The sequence below is a fragment of the Marmota monax genome, unplaced genomic scaffold (assembly GCF_021218885.2).
Source record: "Marmota monax isolate L192 unplaced genomic scaffold, Marmota_monax_Labrador192_F-V1.1 WCK01_AAM20220418_F8-fsc00400, whole genome shotgun sequence".
Lineage (NCBI taxonomy): Eukaryota > Metazoa > Chordata > Mammalia > Rodentia > Sciuridae > Marmota > Marmota monax.
The window spans coordinates 607,517-631,338 of record NW_026692772.1 but is presented as its reverse complement, the minus strand read 5'-3'; the positions used below and the strand labels follow the sequence as shown (position 1 = coordinate 631,338).

General features: G+C 49.6%; 1 protein-coding gene across 1 annotated transcript in view; it reads right to left on the bottom strand.

Annotated features, from left to right (window-relative positions):
* Window positions 1-12,784, bottom strand: part of Qrfpr (pyroglutamylated RFamide peptide receptor) — a 56,738-nt gene extending 43,954 nt beyond the window's left edge. The window contains exon 1 of the mRNA XM_046447134.2: window positions 12,445-12,784. Coding sequence (XP_046303090.1) covers window positions 12,445-12,784 — 340 coding nt within the window. The remainder of the gene's footprint in view (window positions 1-12,444) is intronic.
* Window positions 12,785-23,822: the final 11,038 nt, after the last annotated feature.

Here is a 23,822-nt window from a genome sequence, read left to right as displayed (position 1 = left end):
CCAGCAATGTATGAGTGTGCCTTTTCCCCCACATCCTCGCCAACACTTACTGTGTCTTTATTCTTGATAACTGCCATGAAATCTTAGAGTAGTTTTGATTTGCATTTCTCTAATTACTAGAGATGTTGAACATTTTTTCATATATTTGCTGATTGAATGTATATCTTTTAAGTGTCTATTCAGCTTTTTACCCATTTATTGATTGTATTTTTGGCGTTAAGTTTTTTGAGTTCTTTCTATATCCTGGAGATTAGTGCTCTACCTGACATGCATATGGCAAAAATTTTCTCCCAAAATGTAGGTTCTCTGTTCACCTCATTGATTGTTTCTTTTACTGAGAAGAAGGTTTTCAGTTTGAGTCCATTTTATTTATTAATTCTTGATTTTATATTTTGCAATTTTCCTAAGGAAGTCAGAGCCTAATCTGATGTGATGGATATTTGGGCCTACTTTTTCCTCTATTAGGCGCAGGGTCTCTGAACTAATTTCTAGGTCCTTGATCCACTTTGAGTTGCGTTTTGTGCATGGTGAGAGAGAGGGATTTATTTTCATTTTGCTGCATATAGATTTCCAATTCTCTTAGCACCATTTGTTGAAGAGGCTATCTTTTCTTAATGTATATTTTGGTGCCTTTGTCTAGTATGAGATAATTGTATTTATGTGGTTAGTCTCTGTGTCCTCTATTCTGTACCATTGGTCTACATGTCTATTTTGGTGCCAATACCATGCCATTTTTGTTAATATTGCTCTGAAGTATAGTTTAAGTCTGGTATTGTGATGTCTCCTGCTTCACTCTTCTTGTTAAGGATTGCTTTAGCTATTCTGGGCCACTTATGTTTCCAAATGAATTACATGATTGCTTTTTCTATTTCTATAAGGAATGACATTGGGATTTTAATTGGAATCGCATTGAATCCGTATAGCACTTTGGGTAGTATGGCCATTTGACAATATTAATTTGCCTATCCAAGAACATGGGATATCTTTCCATTTTCTAAGGTTTTCTTCAATTTCTGTCTTTAGTGTTCTGTAGTTTTCATTGTAGAGATCTTTCACCTCTTTTGTTAAGTTGATTCCCAAGTATTTTATTTGAGACTATTGTGAATGGGGTGGTTTTCTTAATTTCTCTTTCAGAGGATTCATCACTGATGTATAGAAATGCATTTCATTTATGGCTATTGATTTTATATCCTGCTACTTGGCTGAATTCATTAATTAATTATAGAAGGTCTCTGGTGGAGGCTTTTGGATCCTCTAAGTATAGATTGCTTTGCTTTTTTTTTTAAGAAGCTACTTGGAAAGATTCATGCAAAATAAGAGTAAAATGCAAGAGATAAGAAGTCATGAAATCAAAGAAACTGAAGAAGGAATCCTTGGAAAACCAGTCTAATGGAAACAGCTGTAGAGCCCTCGATAAAAACAAAACAAAGCAGAGCCTAGAGTGCAGTCGTCAGAGCTGGAGTTGACGGTCTCCCAGGAGAAAGTCTCAGAACAAACCCTGGAACTGGTCCCATGCAGCCGAGAGCTGGGCTGGGGCAGCCTCAGCACCGCTGACAGCCACGAGTGTTTTCAGGGGGTCCAGGTGCCGTCCTCAGGGCGACACTGGCTGAGAGTCCTGTGGGGCTCGCACTGCTGTCCTCGTGCACGTGTTACAGGTATGGGAACCCAGGACACAGAGAAGACAGATGCTGGTGTCTGGGTGTGGCTTGAGAGCATCCTCCATAGGCCGCGGTGTTGGAGGTTTGTTCCCCACAGTGGCCATGGAGATGAGTGGACTTTTGAAAAGTGCTAATCTGCAAGATTTCATGATTCACTAATGCAACTCCTTAAAGCCTTGAGGGGATGTTGTCCTCATCAAAATACACTCAGAAGAAGTCTTTTTTTTTTTTTTTAATTTTGATTTCTTGGTGCCAGGGATTGAACTCAGGGGCACTTAACCACTGAGCCGCATTCCCATTCATTCTTTTAAAAATATATTTTATTTAGAGACAAGGTCTTGCTAAGTTGCCAAGGCTGGCTTTGAGCTCACGATCCTCCTGCCTCAGCCTCCTGAGCTGCTGGAATTTCAGGTGTGCAACACCACGCCTGGCCAGAAGAATGTTTTCAGACAATAACATCTTTTCAATTTTTCATTGTGAAAATCCAGCCACAGGATACAGAGAGGAGATCTCCCTAATTAGAATTAGGAAAAGTGGTGCTTCCTGAAGACCAGGTGCTGTGGTCCAGCCCCTCAGAAATCATGTTGGAGTCCAGCCTCCACTGCGAGGCACTGAGAGGGAGGAGACTTAGCTGGCTGTGTGGCTGGGCCACAAGGAGGTTAGGGCTAGCTCAGGGCAGGCCCATGGTTGAACCTTGGTGGCTTTATAAGAAGGGACAGAGATGAGAGAACACCTCTGCTCTCCCTGCCCCTGGCCATGGGCTGCCCTAGAATTCTCCAGATGGGACCCTTGAACCTCCAGAACAGTGAACCAAATAGACCTTATAAATTATCCTTCCTTGGGTATTTCAGTATAGTAACAAAAGTGGACTAAGCCAGAGTGAGCAGGGTCATTAAGAGCCCATCTAGCTGAGGACAGGTTCACCACTTGACGTGGGCTTGGATCAGCCATCACAAATCCAGCAGGCAAGCAACAGGCTGGGCAGGAAATCCCGCCCCTCCTGGGTGTGATGACCATGTGGAAAACAGACCTTAATGCAAGGGTCCTGATTACCAGTGATGGCCTCGCCGGTACGACAGAGAAGAGGGAGAAGTGACAGCCACGCCATCCGCCGAGAAGTGCTCAGGGGAGGCCTCTTACCAGTGGCCAGCGTCCTCTACCCCCGTCCTTCAGAAGCAAAACTGAAGCCCAGGGACCGCAGGGAATGTACCAGTGGTCTCCATCTCCTTTGTGCATGTGGATCACCTGGGACTTCTGGGACCCAGGAGCTGAGATGGTTTCTAGCAAGGTTCCAGGTGGAGGCGACGCTGCAGGCACTGGTCCGTGGTAGATAAGGAAAAGTGTACCACAGATAGAGACCCAGCTCATGAAAAGGAGAGGCTCATCTGAGACTCGAATGCTGTTGTCACCATGGTAACCAGGCCAGAGAGGTCCTGGGAGATCCGGGTCCACTGATGTGCTGCGCTGCAGGCAGAGTACCTCATCAAAGCACCCTCTCCTTTCCTGCGTCTTCTCTGCCTCCCACACGAGTCCTGCTGCCCCCCATGACCAGAGCCGATGCTGTTTCCTCGAGACGCCGCACCGTCTGCGGACCACTGGAGCAACCGCTGCTCGCTTGCCTCCTTATGTTGGAAACTTTTTAAAAAACAATCATTGTGGGCTGAGGTGCTGCTGCGAGTTGGAGAACTTGCCAGGCATGTGGGAGGCTCTGGGCTCCCTCCTCAGCACCCCAAAACACACCTGCAGTCTTCTGTGATCCTCTAAATTGCCTCTACCTGGTGAAAGAGGCTGCAAAGACACCAAAGGCAAGCAGAGCCTGTGCAGCTACACACAGCTCCAGCTGCCCGTCTGCCGTCGCCAGTTTCCATCAGAGATTCCTGAAGCTGCCCTCCCCTGTCCAGGCTCCAGCCCCTTTCCTAGAGGTTTTTAAAGAAAAGTAACCAATTCCGTTCTGGTCAGCTTCCCATACAATCAGAACATCTGTAGGTCGGACTTTCTAACAATCATAGAAAAGCGTTAATAAGTCTTTTCGTTTCTCTCTCTTTTTAAAGAAGTGTATTTGCTATACACCCTCATCCAAGAAGAGAGGGAAAAGTTTAAAGAGGAAACAGGCAGAGAGCTACACAGGAAGTCTCTCTCTGGATCCCTTCACCACAAGACAAAATCCCAGCACGTTATTTCGTGGATTCCCGAGACCCAGACCCGCCAACTCACATGGAGAGAAAACAGAGGAGAGTGGAAAACCAGGAACAAACCCATAGTAGGAGACTTGCAGGGACCTGCTGCCCGGCTGGGCAGGAAGCCGCAGTGATCCTGCAGCCCTGCACCTCAGAGGGCGTGGCCCGGACAGATAGGGGCCCTGCAGGCTGGGGAGGGCAGCAGGACAGACGCTGGAAGGGAGAAGGAGGCTGGAGAAACATCCGAGAGTAAGGAGCCGGACGCCTTTCAAGCTTCTCTAAATGCACAGTTGGAGACTGAAGTCAGGGTGAGTGTTGGCCACTGGACTGCGTTTCTTTGGAGGTGACACTGTGCCTTGCCGGGGCCACCCACAGCAGCAGGATGTACTCCACTTCCTAGGGTAAAGGGGAAGGCAGAAGGCTGGGGACAGGATTCACACCACATAGTGAAGAGCCCTCAGATTGAACAAGCCCGACTGTGCTGGCTGCAGAGGAGCAAGGTCCCCATCGTGCCCTGAGCCCAGACCCACTTGTCCTCCTGCTGAGCTCTGCAGAACGGAGGCTGCTGGGGCCTCCTGGGAGTTTCTGGAGGTGCCACTTACCTTAAACTCACATTTTCATTATTGCTACAAAGTAGCCTTGCCAAACTCCAATTATATGCCGTGCTCAGAATCTTTGCTTTTGTGAATAAAAAGGCCCAAATGCAAGTTACATAAAATAGATACAATCTCATCCTTGTGAACATTGCAAAAATAAAGCCCACGATTCCTGAAAAGCCTGGGACAGGATTACAAGGACCAGAGGACGCCCCTTAAGTTACTCCAAGACTGAGAATCTCCTGTGTGCTGCTGAACCCTCCTGGTGCTGAGCAGAGGAGGGGCTGGATGCACAGAACGAGGAGCCTTTGGCCTTTTGGAGCTTACGTTCCAGACAGCAAGCGAACCCTGTCTTCAAAATCCAAAATCCAGGTATTACTTCCTCAATACTGAAAATGCAATTTGAATCAAACTGGGTCTGAGTAATGTGTTCACTGAATTAACCAGCTGTCAGCCTCTCACTGTTACACCCAACGATTCTATTTATGGCTAATCTAAACTTTATCAGTCTGCATCTTGCTCAGAGTTTCATTTTATTCTATTCTGTCCTGACTTCCTTCATTGTTCGCAGCAGACAGGGCTAATTTCCAGGGCTCTGTCACTCTGCCATGAAAGCTACTGTTGCAGAACATAGCGCCAGCGTCTCCTCCTCAGACCCGCTGAAGAAGTCACTGCATGAACCAGATTCATAATAAAACTTAGATTAAATTTTGATCTAATAAAATTTCTCTCTTCATACAAACAAATGCTTTATTGCTTTCAGATATCTTAGTAAAGAAAAAATAATTAACAACCAGCACACAGTTTCTGCTGTTGAGCGGCTTGGAGGTCACTCACACCAGCCATTGTCCGCGTGTGCGCAGGCCACAGAGGGCAGTTGGCAGAGTCCATCTCCAGGAAAGCTTTCGAAGGACAATTGCAGCAAATGTCCCTCTAGGTCCCAAACCAGCACCAGAGTATGAGGGGGAGCTATGGTGGACCACACCGCCCAAAGTGGGTTTGCACGAAGAAGTGACCGTCCCCTCTCCTGCCTGACTGCTGCAGGGGAGCCCCACACAGCAGAGCCTTCGGGGCCCAGCCCTTCCCAGCTTCGCGAGCTTAGGCGACTGCCTTAACTGACAGATCATACGCCACTGCCAACCCCTTCACGACGGGGCAGGCACCCTCCCAGCGGTGGAGGGTATTCCACCGCGGTTTAAATCTGGGCTCGGCTGGGACTTGCTGTATCACAGAAGTGACGAGAGTTCGACGCCCAGCCCTGAGTCTCCAGCTCCGGAGAAGCCTGGCTCTAGCTCTCTGGGAGGAGCAACCTCCTCCAACAGAACTGTGGGCTCCCCAGCCCCAGGCCCCTCAGCCCCTTCCCTGCAGAGGTCAGCTAACACAGGACCCGTCAGGTCACCAGATGAATCAAATCGCCAGGGACCCCAAGGAGACTAGCCTTGGAACCACCCAGCTGACCCCAGCCAAACCTGCTGCCCCAGAGTCACCAAAAGTCCCCTAACTGTTGAGTGTTCTGTTCTGCAGAACAGATGGACAGTGACCACCACCTGTGAGCCGGCACTCTCCACCTAAGACCGTGCCTGGCCCCGGGAAGCTCGTCAGGGGTCTGGTGCTCGCCTCACTGTTCTACCTGCTTCTCCAAGTGCCCAGCAGAGCTCCAGGGCCCCCGCTGCCCTGATGGAGCAGACCTGGGTCCCCTTCAGGGAGTCAACAGAAGACAGTCATGACAGGGACCCACTGTCACATGGTGCTGTGACAGGGTGGCCCCGGAGGGGCCCTCACACACATCTTCATGAATCAGCGAGGGTGTCCACACTGCCGGCTGCACAGGGCAGTGGGCTGGTCAGGGCACTCAGCTGGGCTGGGCGGGGCGCTGGCATGGGGTGTTGAGGGAGTGCCCCACCCCGTGAGGCAGGGCCCAGGCTGGGACCGCTCCTGTTGGTGCAGTGGAGCCTGCCTGCGTGTGGGCGGCCTCCGGAGGAGCTGCAGAGGGCGCAAGGCCCAGCCACCCTCTGCCCCAGAGATGCCCCTGCAGGCCTCTCCCACTCTGCCACCGGGAAGCAGCTCTCTGCTGTGCCAAGCACACGGGTGAGTCGGGGCCCTCAAAATCTGAAGACAAGAAGTATCTACTTTCATGCGAATTGTTTCCTATTTTAACGTAAATAAGCTGTCAGTAGTTATGATGATTACACTCATGTTGTGTAACCGTCTGTTGCGGATCTGAGATCACTACAGTGCAATGGCAGTATTATTTTTTTTTTACTTTCTCTCATTCTTTTTGGATATAAATCTATTCCACATGACATTTTAAATAGTCACAACCCTAACCTCCTGTCACTGGGCACCTGGTGCCAGGCCCTTTTCACTCATGGGGTCATTCACTTCCACAGAAGCTCCGAGAGGGGGGGTCCACGCTGTCCCAAGTTACGGATGAGGGAACTGTCCAAAGGAAAGCTATTGGCTGTCCTCGTCCCACACTGTTTTCAATCCACATGTGAAAAGATGTTGATGTTGAAGACTGTCCTCGTGAAGACATCACCACTTAAACTCTTTCATGCTCCCAAACTCAGAACTAAACATTCACTTTCCACTCGCCCCTGCCCCGACACTCGTCATGGTGCCCACAGCTCAACTCCACGAGGACAGTCTTCAACATCGACATCTTTTCACATGTGGATTGAAAGGGATTTTCAAATGAGATTTTATTAGTAAAAGAAGAGGCAAATACTATGTGCTTCATGCCGAAGTCAAGTTGGAAATAAGAAGAGGATGAGCATGAATGTTCTCTGTTGAACAACAGCTTGAAGCAAAGCTTCCTCTTTCTCCTACTTTCTGCTGCCACACCGGCCTCTGGAGGGCAGTGGCCTCTGGGGGACAGCGGCCTCTGGGGGGTGCCGGCCTCTGGGGGGTGGCCTCAAACACACTTACAGCTTCTCTGGTCTCCGCTGGGGCGGGCTTCGTGCCAGGCAGGGCAACCCATTGTCCAGTGGGCCCTGTGAGGATGGGCCACGGAGGGAGGTGAGGCTGTCATGGCCCAGATCATACTTAGTTCCTCTGCACCTCGCCCCACACTCCTTCTCCCGGTATGTGAGGACGTTTCGTTTTCTGAGCTTCCTAGTGTCCTTAAGAGTCTACCTACCGTCTCTCTGGTAGGACAGGAAATTTTCAGCAACCCAGCCACAGGAAGAATGAATTTAGCCTTAGTTTTAGTTCGCAAAGACAGATTTAAAAAAAAAAAAGTACTTGCTCGACTACTTCAGATTTATTATTAGGAATCCTTGATTTCAAGACAGCCCTGCTCACAGGCCTCTTTGAAGGCAGCAGAGATAGACAGAGATACGGGAGCAGCCAGGGGTCTGCAGAGTCGCCATCCCGGGCCAGCAGAGGGAGATTCCAGCACCCTGTCCAGGCCAGCAGAGGGAGATGCCAGTGTCCTGCCAGGCCAAAGGAGGTAGAAAAAGAGCAGTTTTTCTGAGCTCTGGTTTAACCTTAACCTCAAACATCAAGTCAGGACTTAGGCCATGGAGACAGACCCAGAACAAATGAACCACCAGGGACATATGTTCACGCTGGATCCAGGGGTTGGATCCAGCCCCATGGAATACAGCGTCCACTCTGTGGAATATGTCCATCTGTCCCCACCAGAGCCATCAAGCACTGCGTCCAAGTCCCTCAGTGGAAGTAACACAGCCTCCCTCTGTGTCCCCCATCATGATGGGACACAGGACTTAGATCTGAGCAGAGGACTTCTTTTTTAGATCACATTTTTTTCCCATGAGAAGAATGAGACCTAACTGGCTGGAATCTTTTCCAGAATTTTCTCGAGCTACCAGCAAGTGTCCTTTTGAGAAAGAAAGTTTCTTTCTTTCCCTTTTTTAGAATATGTATAACACAAATATGTGACTTCTACCCTCAAGGGATTGAATCTGGGGCATCTGCCACACAGCTATACCCCAGCCCTTCTTTTTTTTTTCCATTTTGACATAGGGTCTCACTAAATTGGCCAGACTGGCCTCTAACTCATGATCCTCCCACCTCAGCCTCCTGAGTAGCTCAGATCACATGTGTGCACCACTGCACCTGGCAACTGTAGCCTTTTTTAAAACATGTGATTAAGTGACATTAACTATATTGACAACATCATGGAGACATCACCACTTAAACTCTTTCATGGTCCCAAACACAGAACTAAACTTTCACTTTCCACTCGCCCCTGCCCCAACACTCTTCCCATAACCTTGAATCTATTTTCTATGGCTCTAATCTTGCCTATTCTAAATGGCTCATGTAAGTGCAGTCAATAATGTGGATCCATTAGCATAATGTCTTCAGGCTTCATCCACCTTGTACTGAGTATCAGAGCTTCTCTCCTGCTCAGGTGAGGGATGGTTCATCCGGAGTGTAGACCACACGACGGTCTATTTATCTGACAATGGACCTTGGGTTGAGACAGGAAGTTCTAAAGAAAATGTAAGTCTGTAGTTCCTGGGGCCATTTATGCTACCTTGCAAAAGAGCTTAAGAATAAGATCACAAAACGTGTGGAGGAAGCCTGGGCCTGAGGCAGGTGAGCCCTGCCGGGGGGCTGGGCCTGGGGCAGGTGAGCCCTGCCGAGGGGCTGGGCCTAGACGTTTTCAGACTTTCTCTTTGATAGACCCATTTCTGTGTTTATTGTAGTTGGGAACTGCTGCCGTCCTCTGTAGAAAAGATCTTCCATGTAAATCCCGGGGCTCTTGCCGCCCTTCCACTTCCCAAGACTGTGATGCTTTTCTTGCCTGGGTGTGGTCCCTCTCCCTCTCCACGAGGCACCAGCCTGCTCTCACCTCCCGCCTGAGCCTGCTCTCACCTCCCGCCTGAGCCTGCTCCTCCCTTCCTTCCTCTCCTCTGTTGACCCTTGTCTTTACAGAGGTCATCTTCAGCAGCAGCTCTCATCATTCCTGCCGGGACATTTTCTGAAGCCCCCCCCCCCCCGCACTCCTGATCTTACACCAACTTGACCAGGTGTACATTTCTGAAATGTCATAGAAAAGGGAGAATCATTATGGGAAAGGTGATGGATGTTTTCTGATCACTAACTAAATCATAAACTAAACCTGGAGAAGCTTCAGGGTGAGGCCTCTGCTCTGAACTGGAGTCCCACGGTTAAAGCCCAGAGCCCCCCTGGACCCCTTCACCAAGCCTCACCGGGCTCTGAAAGCCACCTGGATATTTCATGCCCTGTGCAGAGCATATTCCTCCCCTCCTTTCCTTCCAGTAAAATCCTTCTCTTTCTCATCTAAAGTCAGATGCAAAGCTCTATTTATTAAAAATAGAGTCAGGCGCCCTTCTGGTGAAGCCTGGGGTTGGTTGCCCACTCCCTCATACACCCATGCCAGTCGCCGTGGCTCTGAGCACAAGGCACTGAAACCTTCGCGGGAGGTGTGTTGATTTATAGCTGGCATCCTCTTCTCCAGACAACGAAATGCTTCTTGTCTTAGCATATCTTGTATCTCACCCTCTGTACCATTTTACTCCTTTCCAAATTCTTTTTTTTCCCCCTTGGTGCTGGGGATTCAACCCAGGGCCTCTAGCCAGGAGGGGGTGGGGCACCTGTAATCCCAGCCCCTCAGGAGGCTGAGGCAGAAGGTTCAAATAGTCCAGGCCAGACTCAGCCACTTAGCAAGACCTCCAGCAATTTAGAAAGATCCTGTCTCAAAACACAAAATAACAAAAGGACTGGGATTCAGCTCTGCAGTAAAGTGCCCCGGGTTAAACTCTCAGCATCAAAAGAAAAAGAAAGAGGGGAGGGAGGAAGGAAGGCGGGAAGGGAGGGACAGAACGGAAAAGGAACCCAGGGTCTCATGCATGCCCACCAAGCACTCCCCCCCCCCCAGCTGCATCCCAGTCCTCCACATTCATCTTGAAAGACCCCACAAAGGTCGGGTTTCCGTGAAGACTACCAGCCTGCCTGCAATCAGCAATGGCCTCGGAGGTCCTCCGGGGACTCGTTTCACCAACCCACTCCTGCTCTTCCAGGGGTCTCCCCTCCTCGTCCTACTTCCAGACACCACAGAAGTCCCAAGTCCCAACAGGAGGTATGAGTTACGAGCGGGCTCACAGAGGTGTCTTTTTTGACTCAATGACACTTTACTGCCATCATAAAAACCTACATTCCCTGCTTCTCTGGAGAGAGGGGAAGGACCTGCTGTGACCTCACAAGGGTGATGTGCTCAAGCTGAGCCCCTGCAGGGGACAGGCCTGACCTTTCCCCGGGTGTCTTCCTTTTGCCACTGCCACCACCCAGTGATCTTTGTGGCCTCATCTTTCTTGCCTCACCCATGAAGGAAAGAGAGGTAATCCTGCAGTAGGTTTTATATAACGTGTGCATTTTCCTCCCAGTTGTATCAATCTGTCTATTTCCCACCACTCCCCTCATGAAAGATGTGCATTCTTAAATGTCCAGCACAGCACTCTTAAAATACGCCACCTTCTTCCTCTCCTTCACATTGTGGAGTGAACCCCACTCCTAGAACACCCCATCCTCCTCTACTGAAAAAAGTCTGAATTATTCAAGCCCAGCCACAACACCACCTCCTCCTGGGGCCTTCCTGACCCACCCCATCTCCACCACAGATCTCCACCTGTCCAACCCTGGATTTGCTCACAGGGTGCAGCGCTAGTCTCTGGGGCCCACAGGGACCTAGGAGCTCCCCTGGTTCCTGCATTCCCAGGTGGAACGCTTTGCCCCCTAGGAGTCCTCAACGGCTCTGTCAAATAATAAATTAAGAATTAATTGTCAGCTCCTGGATCACATGCTCTTTAACTCTTTTTTGTTCCTTCATCAAGGAAATTTGCAACTATTCTACCTTAAAACACACCGGTTAATTCTTACTTAGCACCCATTTCTCAGGGGAGAGGAGTCTCCCCTGTACTTCAACCGAGGTGTCCTCTACTTGAGTGTAGAACCTCACTTGTTCTATAAATCCCATCCCAGATAACCACAGACTGACTGCCTCCAGTTAAACACCTGGGTGAAGCCAACACCTGGACCCCTGCAGGCCCGCCTCCTTCAAGCACACTTACTAACACTCACCTCTCTCCAACCTACAGAATACTTCCACAACATATCGCCCTTTTTTCCAGTACTGACAAGCAAACGTGAAATGCCCCCATGAAATAGGAAAACAGGGGATGAGAAAACTCTCTGAGGTGCCCCTGTGCTGTCCGCAGGGGCCGCCCGCCCTCCGTCATGGCCTCCCCGACATCGCTCAGAACGGCTGGGGGCCTCACTTGACCAGCAAACCTCTCTGATCCCTAGTATCATTTTGCAAAACTGAGGCCCAGACAGGTTGAAGTATGGTGCATTAGAGCCTAAGTAGCCATCGGGGTCTCCGGACTCCCAGTAAAAGACCCCACCTGACTTGGTCACCCCAATGGAGCTGTCATCCCACAGCACCACAGGTAGGCTTGTCAGCCCACTTCTCCCAAACACCATTCCACATACAAACTGCACATTCCGGAAATGTCTTAAAGTACCCTCCCTCTTCTGTCTGTCTTCCACATTTTGGAGTGAACCCCCCCTCTAGAACACCCCATCCTTCTCTGCTGACAAGTCTGAATTACTACTGTTCAAACCCAGCTCCCACATCATCTCCTCAACAACGTCACACGGAAATGTAAGCCATTTTCTCCTCAAAACCCACGTTCTGTGAACGAACCCACCATTCTCCCATCAATTTGATGCAGTGAGTCGCGGCAGGCAAATGATGCCGGATGCAACAGTTGGGTCCGAGAGAGCACAAGAAAGTGTCTGACCTGTCAATCAATCTAAAACTTTCCACACAGGTGAATCCGTGTTTGAAGCTGTTTCAGCAGTCCCTGACGGAGGAGGGCCAAAGATTTAGCATCCTGACCTACTGACAGTCCACTCCGTGCAAGAGAATAGAAAACAACCCAAGAACCCCGATTTCCGGCCGGTAACGCGGGGTGGAAGAAACCCTCGGCGAGGGAGCCGGCGCCCGGGAAGGGGACTCACCCCCGAGCCAGGTGTCCGAGACGTTCTGCAGCATCGTGACCGGGATGCAGAAGAAGGCGATGAGCAAGTCGCTGAGCGCCAGGGAGCAGATGAAGATGTTGGTGACCCTGCGCATGGCCTTGCTGCGGGTCACCACGTAGACCACCAGCGCGTTGCCGAAGAGCGCCAGGGCGAAAATGAGCACCCCGGTGAGCACCAAGGCCAGCTTGGCGCGCGCGGGCAGCTCCGGGGTGTAGACGAGCGGCCGCAGCCCGTAGAGCGCGATGAACTGCTCGCGCGTCAGGTTGTGGTCGCGCAGCAGCCGGGAGAAGCGCTCGGGGGTGATGTTGAGCGCCTGCATGCCGCGCCGACGCCCCGGGCCCCCTCCACGGCCGGGTGGCGACCAGGGACAGGGACCCGCAGGCGCGCTCCAAAAAGTTCTCCCCTGGCAGCCCGCAGGCTGGCGCCGGACCGCCCCGCTCCGCCCGCTGCGCCTCCGGGGCGCAGAGCCCGCCCGCTCGCCCGCGCGCAGCCCGCACAGCGCCGCCCCCGCCCCGCGCTCCCCGCCCCGGGTCCGGCGTGCAAGTGACAGTGGGCACCCAGGGTTTCCCGGCTCGCGCCCTCTCCTGCGGAGAAGTCACGCGGGCCACAGCTGTCCTGTAGCCTTGCCCCATTGACTCCACTGTGCATTGCTGGGTTATCCTTCAACACCAAGCCAGAAACCAGATGGACCCAAATCAAAACGCCAAACACTGCCCCTCCCCCTCACTTCTAGCCCCTGGCGACATTAATCGGTTCTCCACCTTTGAACTGTTGTCGAAAGGTCGCATAAGGAGATGGCCGGGCCTGGATTGATTTATTGAATCCTTACAACTTTATGAAGGAGGCATAGGTACTATTATCATATCCCCATTTTTCAGGTGGGGGACACAGGCACAGAAAGTTCAGTGACTACTAGATTGCAGAGCTAGAATATAAGCCAAGGCAGGCCGGTTTTAGAACTCAATCTCTTAACCACTACTCAATATTATACAGAAAGTAGCATGTATGGGAGTCAGTGTTGGGTCATATATGGGGACTAAGAGCAGATAAAGATGACTTATGTGCTCCTGGGTCAGGGAACTTTGGTCATACAGTAGGACATTGATCCAACTAGAAATACTGAAGAGAGATATACAGGGAGTAATATGAAAATTGTGATTTGGTTCAAGGTAGAATTTGGTGCATGTGGGATATCAGGGAAGATATTCATTCAATAGATGGTTGGCCATATGGCTTGGAGCTTAGAGAAGAGTGGAGGGCTAGAAATAGAATATTGGCAGTCATCGACATAAAGACAGTAATGGAAGCCACAGGAAAAGAAGTGATTTCCTGGGGAGAAGTGTGTAGAGTTAATAGAGACCAGGAAATTCTATACATCAACATGAACTATAGATTCTCTGATGGTGGAATTTGAGATAGAGCTTTTGAGGGTGGCTGCAGATTGTCAAGGAATAAAGAGAGCAAGTAGGGCAGGGAAACCTCATCTTCCCCAATCAGTTCTACCTCAGTAGATGGCACTACTATGGACACAACTAGAAAAGTGCAGACTAGGGGTCATCTCTTACCTTCGTTTCTCCTTTACCTCTCATGCCCAACTTGTTATCAAGGTCTGTGGTCTGTTCTTTCCAAATTTATCCTAAAAGGGAAATATGGAGAGGAAGGAGGAGAGGGAAAGAGGAAGAGCGGGGGACTGTAATGGATCAAATGATATTCCATGCATGTAGGATACATCAAATGTACCCCACTATTATGTGTAAATATAATGCACTAATAAAAATATCTTTAAAAAAGAAAAAAAAAAAGAGATGGCGGGAGTGCCTTCCCAGCTGCTGCTCCACTGAACCCCTGGGCCAGATGCCCTTGCAGCACTTGGAATCCCACGGTTCCGGGGCCTGGGATCGCCCTGGGATCTTAACTGTGAGTTTCAGCTGGTGGCGCTGACCGTCCAGGTGGCATTTGCCACCCCACTGCAGACAAGTGGCCTTCCTTGGGCTCTGTCCACTCCACAGTGGAGTTGTTAGGACCTTTTGCTGTTGAGTCAGGGTCCTTTTAACGTTCCACGTACAACCCTTTGCCAAGCAAGCACTTTGCAAATATTTCCTCCTCCTCTGTGGCTTGCACTTCTCTCAAGGACCTGTCACAGAGCAGGGCTTGCTGCACCATTGTCAGGCCGATGGACTTTTCTTTACTGGTTGTGCCTGGGGTGTTCATCCTCAACTCCTCACCACACCCTGTGTCTTACACACTTGTCTCGTGTCTATTTCTAAGTGTTTTGGTTTCACCATTCTGCTCCACAGTCACATACAGGAATAAATACTGAAGTGGGTGAAGTGAGTTCTCCTATTACTCTTATATTCCGGATTTATTTTAGCTGTTCTAGGGCCTGTGCCCATGCATGTGAATTTTGCAGTAAGCTCATCTATGTCTGCAGGAAACCTTGCTCTGCTGAGTCTCTTGATCCATGAGCAGAGTGTATCTCTTCGTGTTTTTAGATCTTGGATTTCTTTCCACGGCGTTTTGCAGTTTTGGCATACAACCCGTGTACTATTTTGTTAGATTCCCACCCAAGTATTTCTATTTTGAAGCATTTGTACAGGTGTAGTTCTAACTTTTGCTTACATGTATTCATTATTAATATTTAGAAATGTGATTTATTTTGTATGTTGGTCTTAAATTCTGCAAAGTTGATAAACTTGCTTAATTTTTTGAGTTTTTCTTTTCTTTTTGTAAATTTCTCAGGCTTTTCTTTATTAACAATCATGCCCTCTGAGAAAGGAGACAGTTTTATTTATTCCTTTCTGGTCTGCATGCTTTTAATCTCACTTTTATTTATTTGTTTGTTTGCTCATGTTTGCCTTTGTGTAGGGTCAGATTCCCAGTATGACCTTAGGTGGACATGAGCCAGTGGACCTCCTTGTCTTGTCCCTAACCCTGGGGGGTATTTGGTTCCCCCCTTACTATCAAGCCTGATATTGGTTCCAGATGTTCTTTACAAAGTGGAGGAAGTTCCCTTCCATTCTTAACTTGAAAGTTTTATCAATGGCATTGAATGTTGTCAAATAAACCTTCGTGCACCAATTAACACAACTGTGATTTTTTTCATCTTCATGTGGGAGATTACATGGACTGACTTTTGAATATTGAGTGAGCCCTGAGAGTCTGAGATGAAGTCCGTTTGGTCAGGGTTTGTAACTTCTTTATGTATATTGCTGAGTTTTGTTATCTATGAGTTTTAAGGTATTCTATCTTCAGGAGAAATATTGGGCTATAAGTTCTTTATTTTTGAAGTCACCCCCCAATTTTAGTGCCCAGGTAATTGTAGCTTCATAAAGTGAATTAGAAAGTATTCCCTATTTTCTGGGTGAGATTGTTTAGAATTCGTGTTAATTCTTCTTTAAAAATTTCTAAAAATCTCTCATGAAGCCATCTGGGCCTAGAGATTTCTTTCTCACTTAAAACACATAAAAAAACAAACATAAGGTTAGAACCTAAAACTCATGAAACTCTTTAGAGAAGACATAGGGAAGCCTGCAGGACACTGCCTATGGTCATGGCTCTTGGACATGCCACCAAAAGTACAGGGCACAAACCCAAAAGTAGACACACTGACTACCTAAAATGTAAAACTCTCATGTCCCAAGGAGGTGACAGGCTGCAAGCACAATCTACAGAATGGGAAAATGTTTGCAAATTGCGTATCTGATAAGGCGTTAATATCCAAAGCACACAAAGACCTCCTGCATCTCAACAACAAAAATACCTGATTAACAAATAAGCAAAGAACATGAACGGACACAATATGACCAAACAGTCACAGGAACGGATGCTCAACATGGCTGAGAAGTAAGGAAACGCAATTCAAACTCACAAGCAGTCACACCACCTCTGCTAGAATGGCTGTCATCAAAGGCAAGTGTCAACAGGAGTGTGGGGACGGAGAGCCTCTTGCATTGTGGTAGGAGGTCAACAGGAGCAGTCATCATGGAACACAGGATGAAAGGTCCTCCAAAATCAATACTGGAAGCACTGTGTGATCTAGCAATTCCACCTCTGGGATAGCCCCCAATATTTAAAGCAGGGTCTGGAGGAGACATTCTGCACACCCACATTCATGACTGCATCATTCACAACAGCCCAAGGTGGCAGCAGCCCAGTGCTCAAGATGGTAAATGGATAAAGGAAATGTGGTCCACGGACACAGAGCATAGAATAGTACTCAGTCCTGAAAAGGAAGGCACTGGGACACACGCTATAACATGGATAACTCCTGAGGACAGCATCCTGAGTGAAACAAGCAGCTCACCAGAGGAAAGTAGGATGGTGTCTGTGTCTGCCAGGGGCTGGGAGAGAGGAGGACAGGTGGTGCTTAATGGGTGCACAATTCCCATTTCTCAGGAAATGCTTTCAGTCTTCCCCCATTCACCATGAGGCTGGCTGTGGCTTTTCACATGTAGCCCTTTATGAGGTTAGGAGTTCCTTCCAGCCCTAGTTTATTAGTGGTTGTATCATGAGGGGTGCTAAATTTTGTCAGAGTCTTCCTCTGCATCTATTGAGGCAACTAAGTGATTCTGTCCTAATTCTACCGTACGGCGCGCTACACTCACGGATCTGTGTCGGTCAACCGTCCTTGCTCCGACTTGGTCATGGTGCCCAGTCTCCTAACATGCTGTTGAACATGGTTGGCTAACATTAAGGGTTTCTGTGTCTAAATTCACAGGGATGTAGGTCTGTGGTTTCTTTCTTGTGTGTCCTTATCTGGCTTGGGTGGGAGAGTGACACTGGCTTCATGGAGTGACTGTGGAATGCTCCACCTCTTTCTATTTATTTCATAGAATAATTGGAGGAGCACTGGTGTCAGTTCTTTAAGGCTTTGGTAGAATTCAGCTGAGAATCCATCTGGTCCTGGGCTTTCCTTTGTTCTTTGTCGCCTGTTTAGGTTTTCTGTGTCTCCTTGATTCCATTTTGGCAGGTTGAATGTGTCTATGAATGTCTCTATTTCTCTAGGTTTTCCAGCTTCCTGGAGCATACACGTTCAAAATGGTTCCTAGTGATCCTCTGGGTTCCTGTGGTATTTATTACCAGATGTTTAAAAAGGAAAACGTTGCAAAAGTGTCCTTTGAACCACACCACGTGGCATGATAAATCTCCCAGCAACCACCCCGGTAGGGAGTTTACTTTTCACTCATCTTATGGATGAACAAATGAGGTTTGGAGAACATCAGGAATCTTGTTCAAGGTCACCAGCTTGTTTTGCAAAATTCCAGCAGTGAGACTCTTCAGCCCCCACCACGTCAAAACTGTCAGGACAGAATGAGGCTAGAAAGAGGGAAGGGAGGGAGATTGAGGGACGTCAGAAGGAAGCGGTGGGTGCAGGGCGGAGCGGTCAGAGGAGGCCACATCGGCTGGGGGGAGCACCGCCTTCCTGTCAAGGAAGAAATAGGACCCCGGGTCAAGAGTCCACCTCCCCAGCCCCGCCCTCTAGGGAGAACTGGCCGCATCAGTTTGCACTGGACAAGCTTTATAATAGCAGGGTTTTGTTGAATTAGATGATTTTATAATGAAATCACAAACGAGTCCAATCTACCCACTAACGACAGCTAATCAAACTGCAGATAAAGAACTAATTGGAAAGAATCAGCTTTGTGGCCCCAATTTGGGAGGTGATCTGTGTTTGTTTTATGGACTCTCATTCTATGGGACTGATCATAAAAATACTGCAAACTAGTAAATAATCGCCCAGTTAATGGGGCACAAGACCAACGAGCAGACGCTTTGTCAAGGGGCGGGAGTCAGCTCTGCTCCGAATGCTGTGTGTGCTCAGGTGTCTTTACTTCTTCTCAGGGTGGGTCCATGAAGCGGGTGGCACATCACTGCTGGGAGCGCCTGGAAAGCGTTGCCTACACACTGCCAGTTCAAACAGAAATCTCCCCGCCCGCCGCTCCTCAGGCGCTGCCACAAATGTAGCCGCTCAGCTCCACTTTCCGGAAAATGCCAAGCGTCCTGAAATGCAAAGTCAGTTTTCACTTCAGGCTCTGAGTAGCAAATGGTTCTTTGGCCAAAGGCAGGGAAAGAGCACAGCAGAGTCTGGTGATGCGGGGAGCCCCAGGGCTCAGACCAGCCGTTGCTGCCCGGCCCGCACCCAGGAGGCAGGGCCGGCCGCCAGGGTCCTGGGCAGCCTTTTCTGGAGAAATCGGCTGGGTACCGCAGCGGGGCAGAGTTGTGTTAGGAACTGTGCCGTGAGAAGTGACCGTGGTTGTCTGCACTCGGTGGTGAGGGAAGAAAGAGCTCCGGTACTGCAATTCAATGCCAGCGTGCAGGCACCTGCAGGTCGGGTGCACGATGACCATCAGGATCCCACCTGCCGTCCATCTCGGTGGGTTTACCCCGAGCCAGCGCCATATGTTAGGCCAGGCACCACTGATGGGTGCCCACGGTTTAGCCTTGACTCTGGCCCGTGCCCTCTGAGTGAACCTGGGCACAGTTTCTTCGTCTGCAGAAACCATTAAAACACCTCCCTCTAAAAGCAGTTACCAGCCTTAGGCAGATCCATGTTTGTGAGTCACCTGGAGGGGGAGCACCCTCCTCCCGCTCGCTCTCCTTGAGATATTTCCTCCGACTCCGTGTGTGTAGGAACTGCAACCAGAAACACCCTGTCTGACCAGAAAGATCCACTCGGCTTTCAGAGGGGAGAGAGTGGGACCAGAGCTCCTTTCAGAAAACCCTGCCGCAGAGCATTTCTACCTGGAGGACCACTTGACACCACCTCCCAGGAGGCTTCCAGGGTGACGGCGAAGCAATTAAAGAGGCCAAGGGCATCGTCCCTGTGTTACTGTCAAACCAGGAAATAGCTCATAGGACAACTCCCTTGGACTCTGCAAGTGGCGGACACTTGTGGTTTGGCCCAGCCACCCGAGGACTCCAAGCAGGGTTGGTGTGGGCCGGTGGGGTCCTGGGTTGCAGGACTGCCCTTTGCTCTAGTGGGCAGTGTTCAGCCTGGCCACAGTCTGGCAGGAAAAGCAGAGTAGCCATGACATTGCGAAGGCGGTATTTCTCAGAGTGTCTGGCTTGGCCATGTTCAGGGCAGAGAGTCTTGGCCAGTGTCCACCATTGGAAAGCATTCATGCTGGCTCGGGGTCTAGTATTTCTAGGTCACACAGAAGCCGAGGCACTAATTCTTCAGGGTCTGCACTTGGGACCGACGTGTCATGAGCCCCGTGGGCCCTGCAGCCCAGGTGCTCTGTTTACTGGCCATAAGCCCTGACTGATGGCCAGTGGCCGCCCAGGCAGGTGAGATCCTGCTGACACCACCTGTCAGGACATGGCAGGAGCTCTGGCGACACGGTCAGGAGAAGCAGAAAAGGGGGATCCTTCAGGTGGCAGAAGCAAGGGTCACCTGCCCACTTGTTTTTAAGCTCCATCCTTCACAATGCGAAGGACGCAACGTCACGCAGGTCCTCACCCACAGAGACCCAGGGCGTCCGGGGTCTTCCCAGAGGGGCACGTGACTCCCCGCCGACCCCACTGCTGTGTCGTCCTCTCTGCTCTTTTGGTGCCCAGACGCGCAGGGGACAGGCATGCTAGAACATCGGCCTAGGACATGGAGTCAGGCTAAGACCGCCACTCGGAACTTCCCCCTGTGCTGGAGGTCACCAGGGCGGGGTCTTCAGTCAGAGCTGTGAGTGCTCCCGTGGCTCTGAGGGCACCAGTGCCAATCCACCCACTGGGTTTATGTAAACGGGGCAGAAGGGGCCTTGGGGAGGGTGTGCGCCTCAGACTGACCCGCCCACCCTGCTGGATTCCATCTTCTAGACACAGACCTCCCTTTGCCTCACTATCAGAGGCCTGCCTCCTTACCTGTAGTGACAGTCACCGGGCTCACTAGAGGTAAAGCAGGGACGCGCGATGCAGGGGTTTGCATTTCCCTCCTTGACCTGCTTCTGCCCTCACCTCATCTCACATCAGTGAGTCCCACTCTTCCTTAGGAAATAGTGCCACGTGGTACGGCCCACACGCGAGCCAGCTTTTTGTCACTGTGACAGAACCTGAGAAAAGCCACTTCGACGAGGAGAGATGTATCTGGGTTCACAGTTTCAGAGGTTCAGTCCCTGGTTGGCTCTGGGCCTGGGAGCCCGGACCTGACGGTGGAAGGGCGCGGTGGAGGACAGTGGCTCAGCTCCTGCAGGCGGGAGAGAGGAAGGGGGGGACAAGACAGTCTCAAAGGCATGTCCCCAGGGACCTGCCTCCTGTACCCTTGTCCCTCCTGCCCCCCGTTTCCACCATCTCCCAGAGGTCCATCAGATGGATCAATCCCTGATAAGGTCAAGGTCCTGGTAATCTGCTCCCTGCCCAAAGCCCACCTCTGGAAATTGCTGCATGGGGACCAGCCTTTAACTGGTGACTCTCTGGGGGACATTCCAGGTCCAAACCATAACAGACCCAAACAACACAATGGGAAATATTTATACTAGAGCATCTTTTAACCCTGAGTTTATATTTTACTAATTTTACAAAGTAACTAATATCAAATATAGGTATTTATAGTTACACTGAAAAAATGTATGGAGTTAGCTTCTTGGTTTTATGCACACATAGGTACTTAATTAAAATATATATCCATCAGTTTAAATTATAAAATGTGTCTTGATTCTCCAAAGATATTTTGGAACACAGGGATCAAACGCTGCCTTTAGATTCAGCACTTATTGATGTCTAGTTTCTATATCTGCTTATCTATATCTGTATGAGTACTACACAGGACCTTGTGTAGTACTTCATAATGTTTGGATTGCTTTCACTGTTATTCATTTTTTTGATTGGCACATAGTATTTGCATATTTTTGTGAGAGGCAATGTGAGGTTTGAAGGCAAGCACACATCGGGCGGTGATCACTCAGGAATCAGCACATCTGTCACCTTGAGCAGTTTTCGCGCGTTTTTTGAGCGTGCATTCGACTTCCTGGTCCTGTCTCACAGAGACCATGTCAGGAGGCAGCCGGGCATTCTCCGCCTTCCTGGGCACAGTCGTTGGGGGCCTGAAGATGCCCCTGGGTTGGCCTGTGGCTGTCGTTTATGGCCAGAGTGGGGGAGGGTTGCTTCATGTCTCCGTCTACCTCTTTGCCCAGCACAAGTTGAGGCTGTGGCAGGACCTGCCTCTGGGCCCCTGAATTCTCCCATAGAAAGCGTCTGTATGGAACCCAACGCCCACAGAATGCTCAGCAAATACCAGCCATTGTATTTAAGGTTAAACGAGGACGCGGGTGACTGGTGGTGGCTCTAATTCAAAGACCCAAGTGCGTCTCCAACTTCTCCAGAGTGCAATGCTGCTTCTTTATTTCGAACTCCGCAGTCAGATTCGTGTTTACGATCGACTGTGTACTCACAAGTGCAAAGCTGACTGGGGATTTTTAAAGATTTGTTTTCTCAGAGCTCTGTGTGCAGTATATTTTGGTTTGGATTTTAGTGTGCCACTTTTAAAACTCTTCTAAATCAGCCTGCTTCACCCAGAAGCCTGGCAGCTCTGGTAACCTGGGCACGGGATGAGAAGCTTCTACCTGAACTGCACGCTTTGGGGTAAAGTTTCAGCTCTTAAAAACAAACTTAAAACTGTCCTTATAAATATTTAAGAATCCAATTAAATTAAGCTCAAAATTTAGTCATTCTTCAAGTGTGATGAACACACAAGTCGTTCCAGCAGCCCGGACCTGCAGCCTCACCAGCCCCTCAGCGACCAGCCAGGCCAGATGCCCCGCACTGCATGGCCCCATCGACACGCCTGGCTTGGAATGGTTTGGGGTTCAAAAAGTCGAATCCAGCTCTCAAAAAATTGAATGTAGAAAAAATCATATATATATATATATATATATATATATATATATATATATATATATATAGTCTGATTCCAGTTTCGGGATGTCGGGTCTGGACCACAGGGGCATGGCCAGGTATTGTGCCTGGAGAGCTCCCGTGAGCACACACACGCTCACCCCAGAAACACCAGGCTCCTTTAAAACAGAAAGGCCTGCCCGGGAAGACGTGTCAGTGCGTCCCCTGATGATAAAGGCCTACTTCCACGCAGGTGTGCTACTTTTAATCTTTGCGACTTCGTAAGCATTCTTCAGGCCCCGTGCCCAGGCCTCACCCCGACCCTGTCGCTGACAACCCGGAGCTCGGGAACCATGGCTCCCTGCTCCCCCTTCTCAGCTCCAGCTGAGACCATTCGTAAGGACCCAGCTAGCAGGCAGCTGTCCTGGCTCTGGGACCACCTGGGCTGGTGCTGCTCCAGGACCCCTGGACGGGGAAAGGGAGGATTAGGCCCCGACTCTGCTCTGCGGTCTGTCTTCCAGCCTCCTGTCTGCCCCGGAACCTCCTGCTGCAGGCAGGGGGCCAGGTGTGCTGGGCTCATTACTACACTCAAGTGCCATTGGGATATTTTAGACATGAAATTAATTCTGAGCACACTGAGAATTTTCTAATTTGAGAAGATTATTTTGACTTATTTCATGAGCCTAAGAAGAATAAAGACTACATACAAACCAGAGAGTTTTCAAACATTTTCCAGGTTTTCTAAGGTGCCTCAGAGAATCCATGTTCTGTTGGCCTTGGAGGGTATCTGAGAGACCCAAGAAGGCTTTCTGATTTGACCGGATTTTACCATATTTCATCCCAAATTGTCACATATTTTATGCAATGTTTTTGCAAAAAAAGTGTGTGACTATTATACAAAGTTTATTTTTTCTAAAAATGAGCCCATGTTAATGAAAAATCATTTGATACAAACCTGTCTTTGGTGCAAGCTGGGACGTACAGAATACTCGTGAACATATGTTAACATTGAGCTGTCCCAATCCACACACGTCATTTCTTTTTGACAGGTTAGAGAACAGTTTTCTGGTCTGGAAAAAAGTCATGACATTAGTTGTTGCTGATGTGTGCAATAAAACAAATTAGTATAAGTAAAATAAGAAAATACTACACTCAAGAGAATTTACTGAGGTGCTGCGAAGTCTGGACCCAACAAAGTTCACCTCTGGGTCGGAGGTTTCTGGTGCTGTCCTGGGTTCTCTCTGCTGTGCAGTCCTCACAGTCCTCGGGTGGCTCATGGAGATGTGTCCTGCAGGGCACCTGACCACCTGCAGGGCGGCTCTGGAGATGAGTGGATAGTGGCACTGGGGGACAGTGTGCATCACGGTGCAGCTGGTGGAGGGCCGCTGCTGCTCCCCCTGCAGCCTGGCTAATGGAACTGTACCGTGACGAGAGCATGGCGAGAGTTTTAAACCAGTTTTTAACAGGGTATGACAATTATGTGAGGGCCATGATTATGTGGTAGAATATGGTATTTGAAGCCAGGCACAGTGACT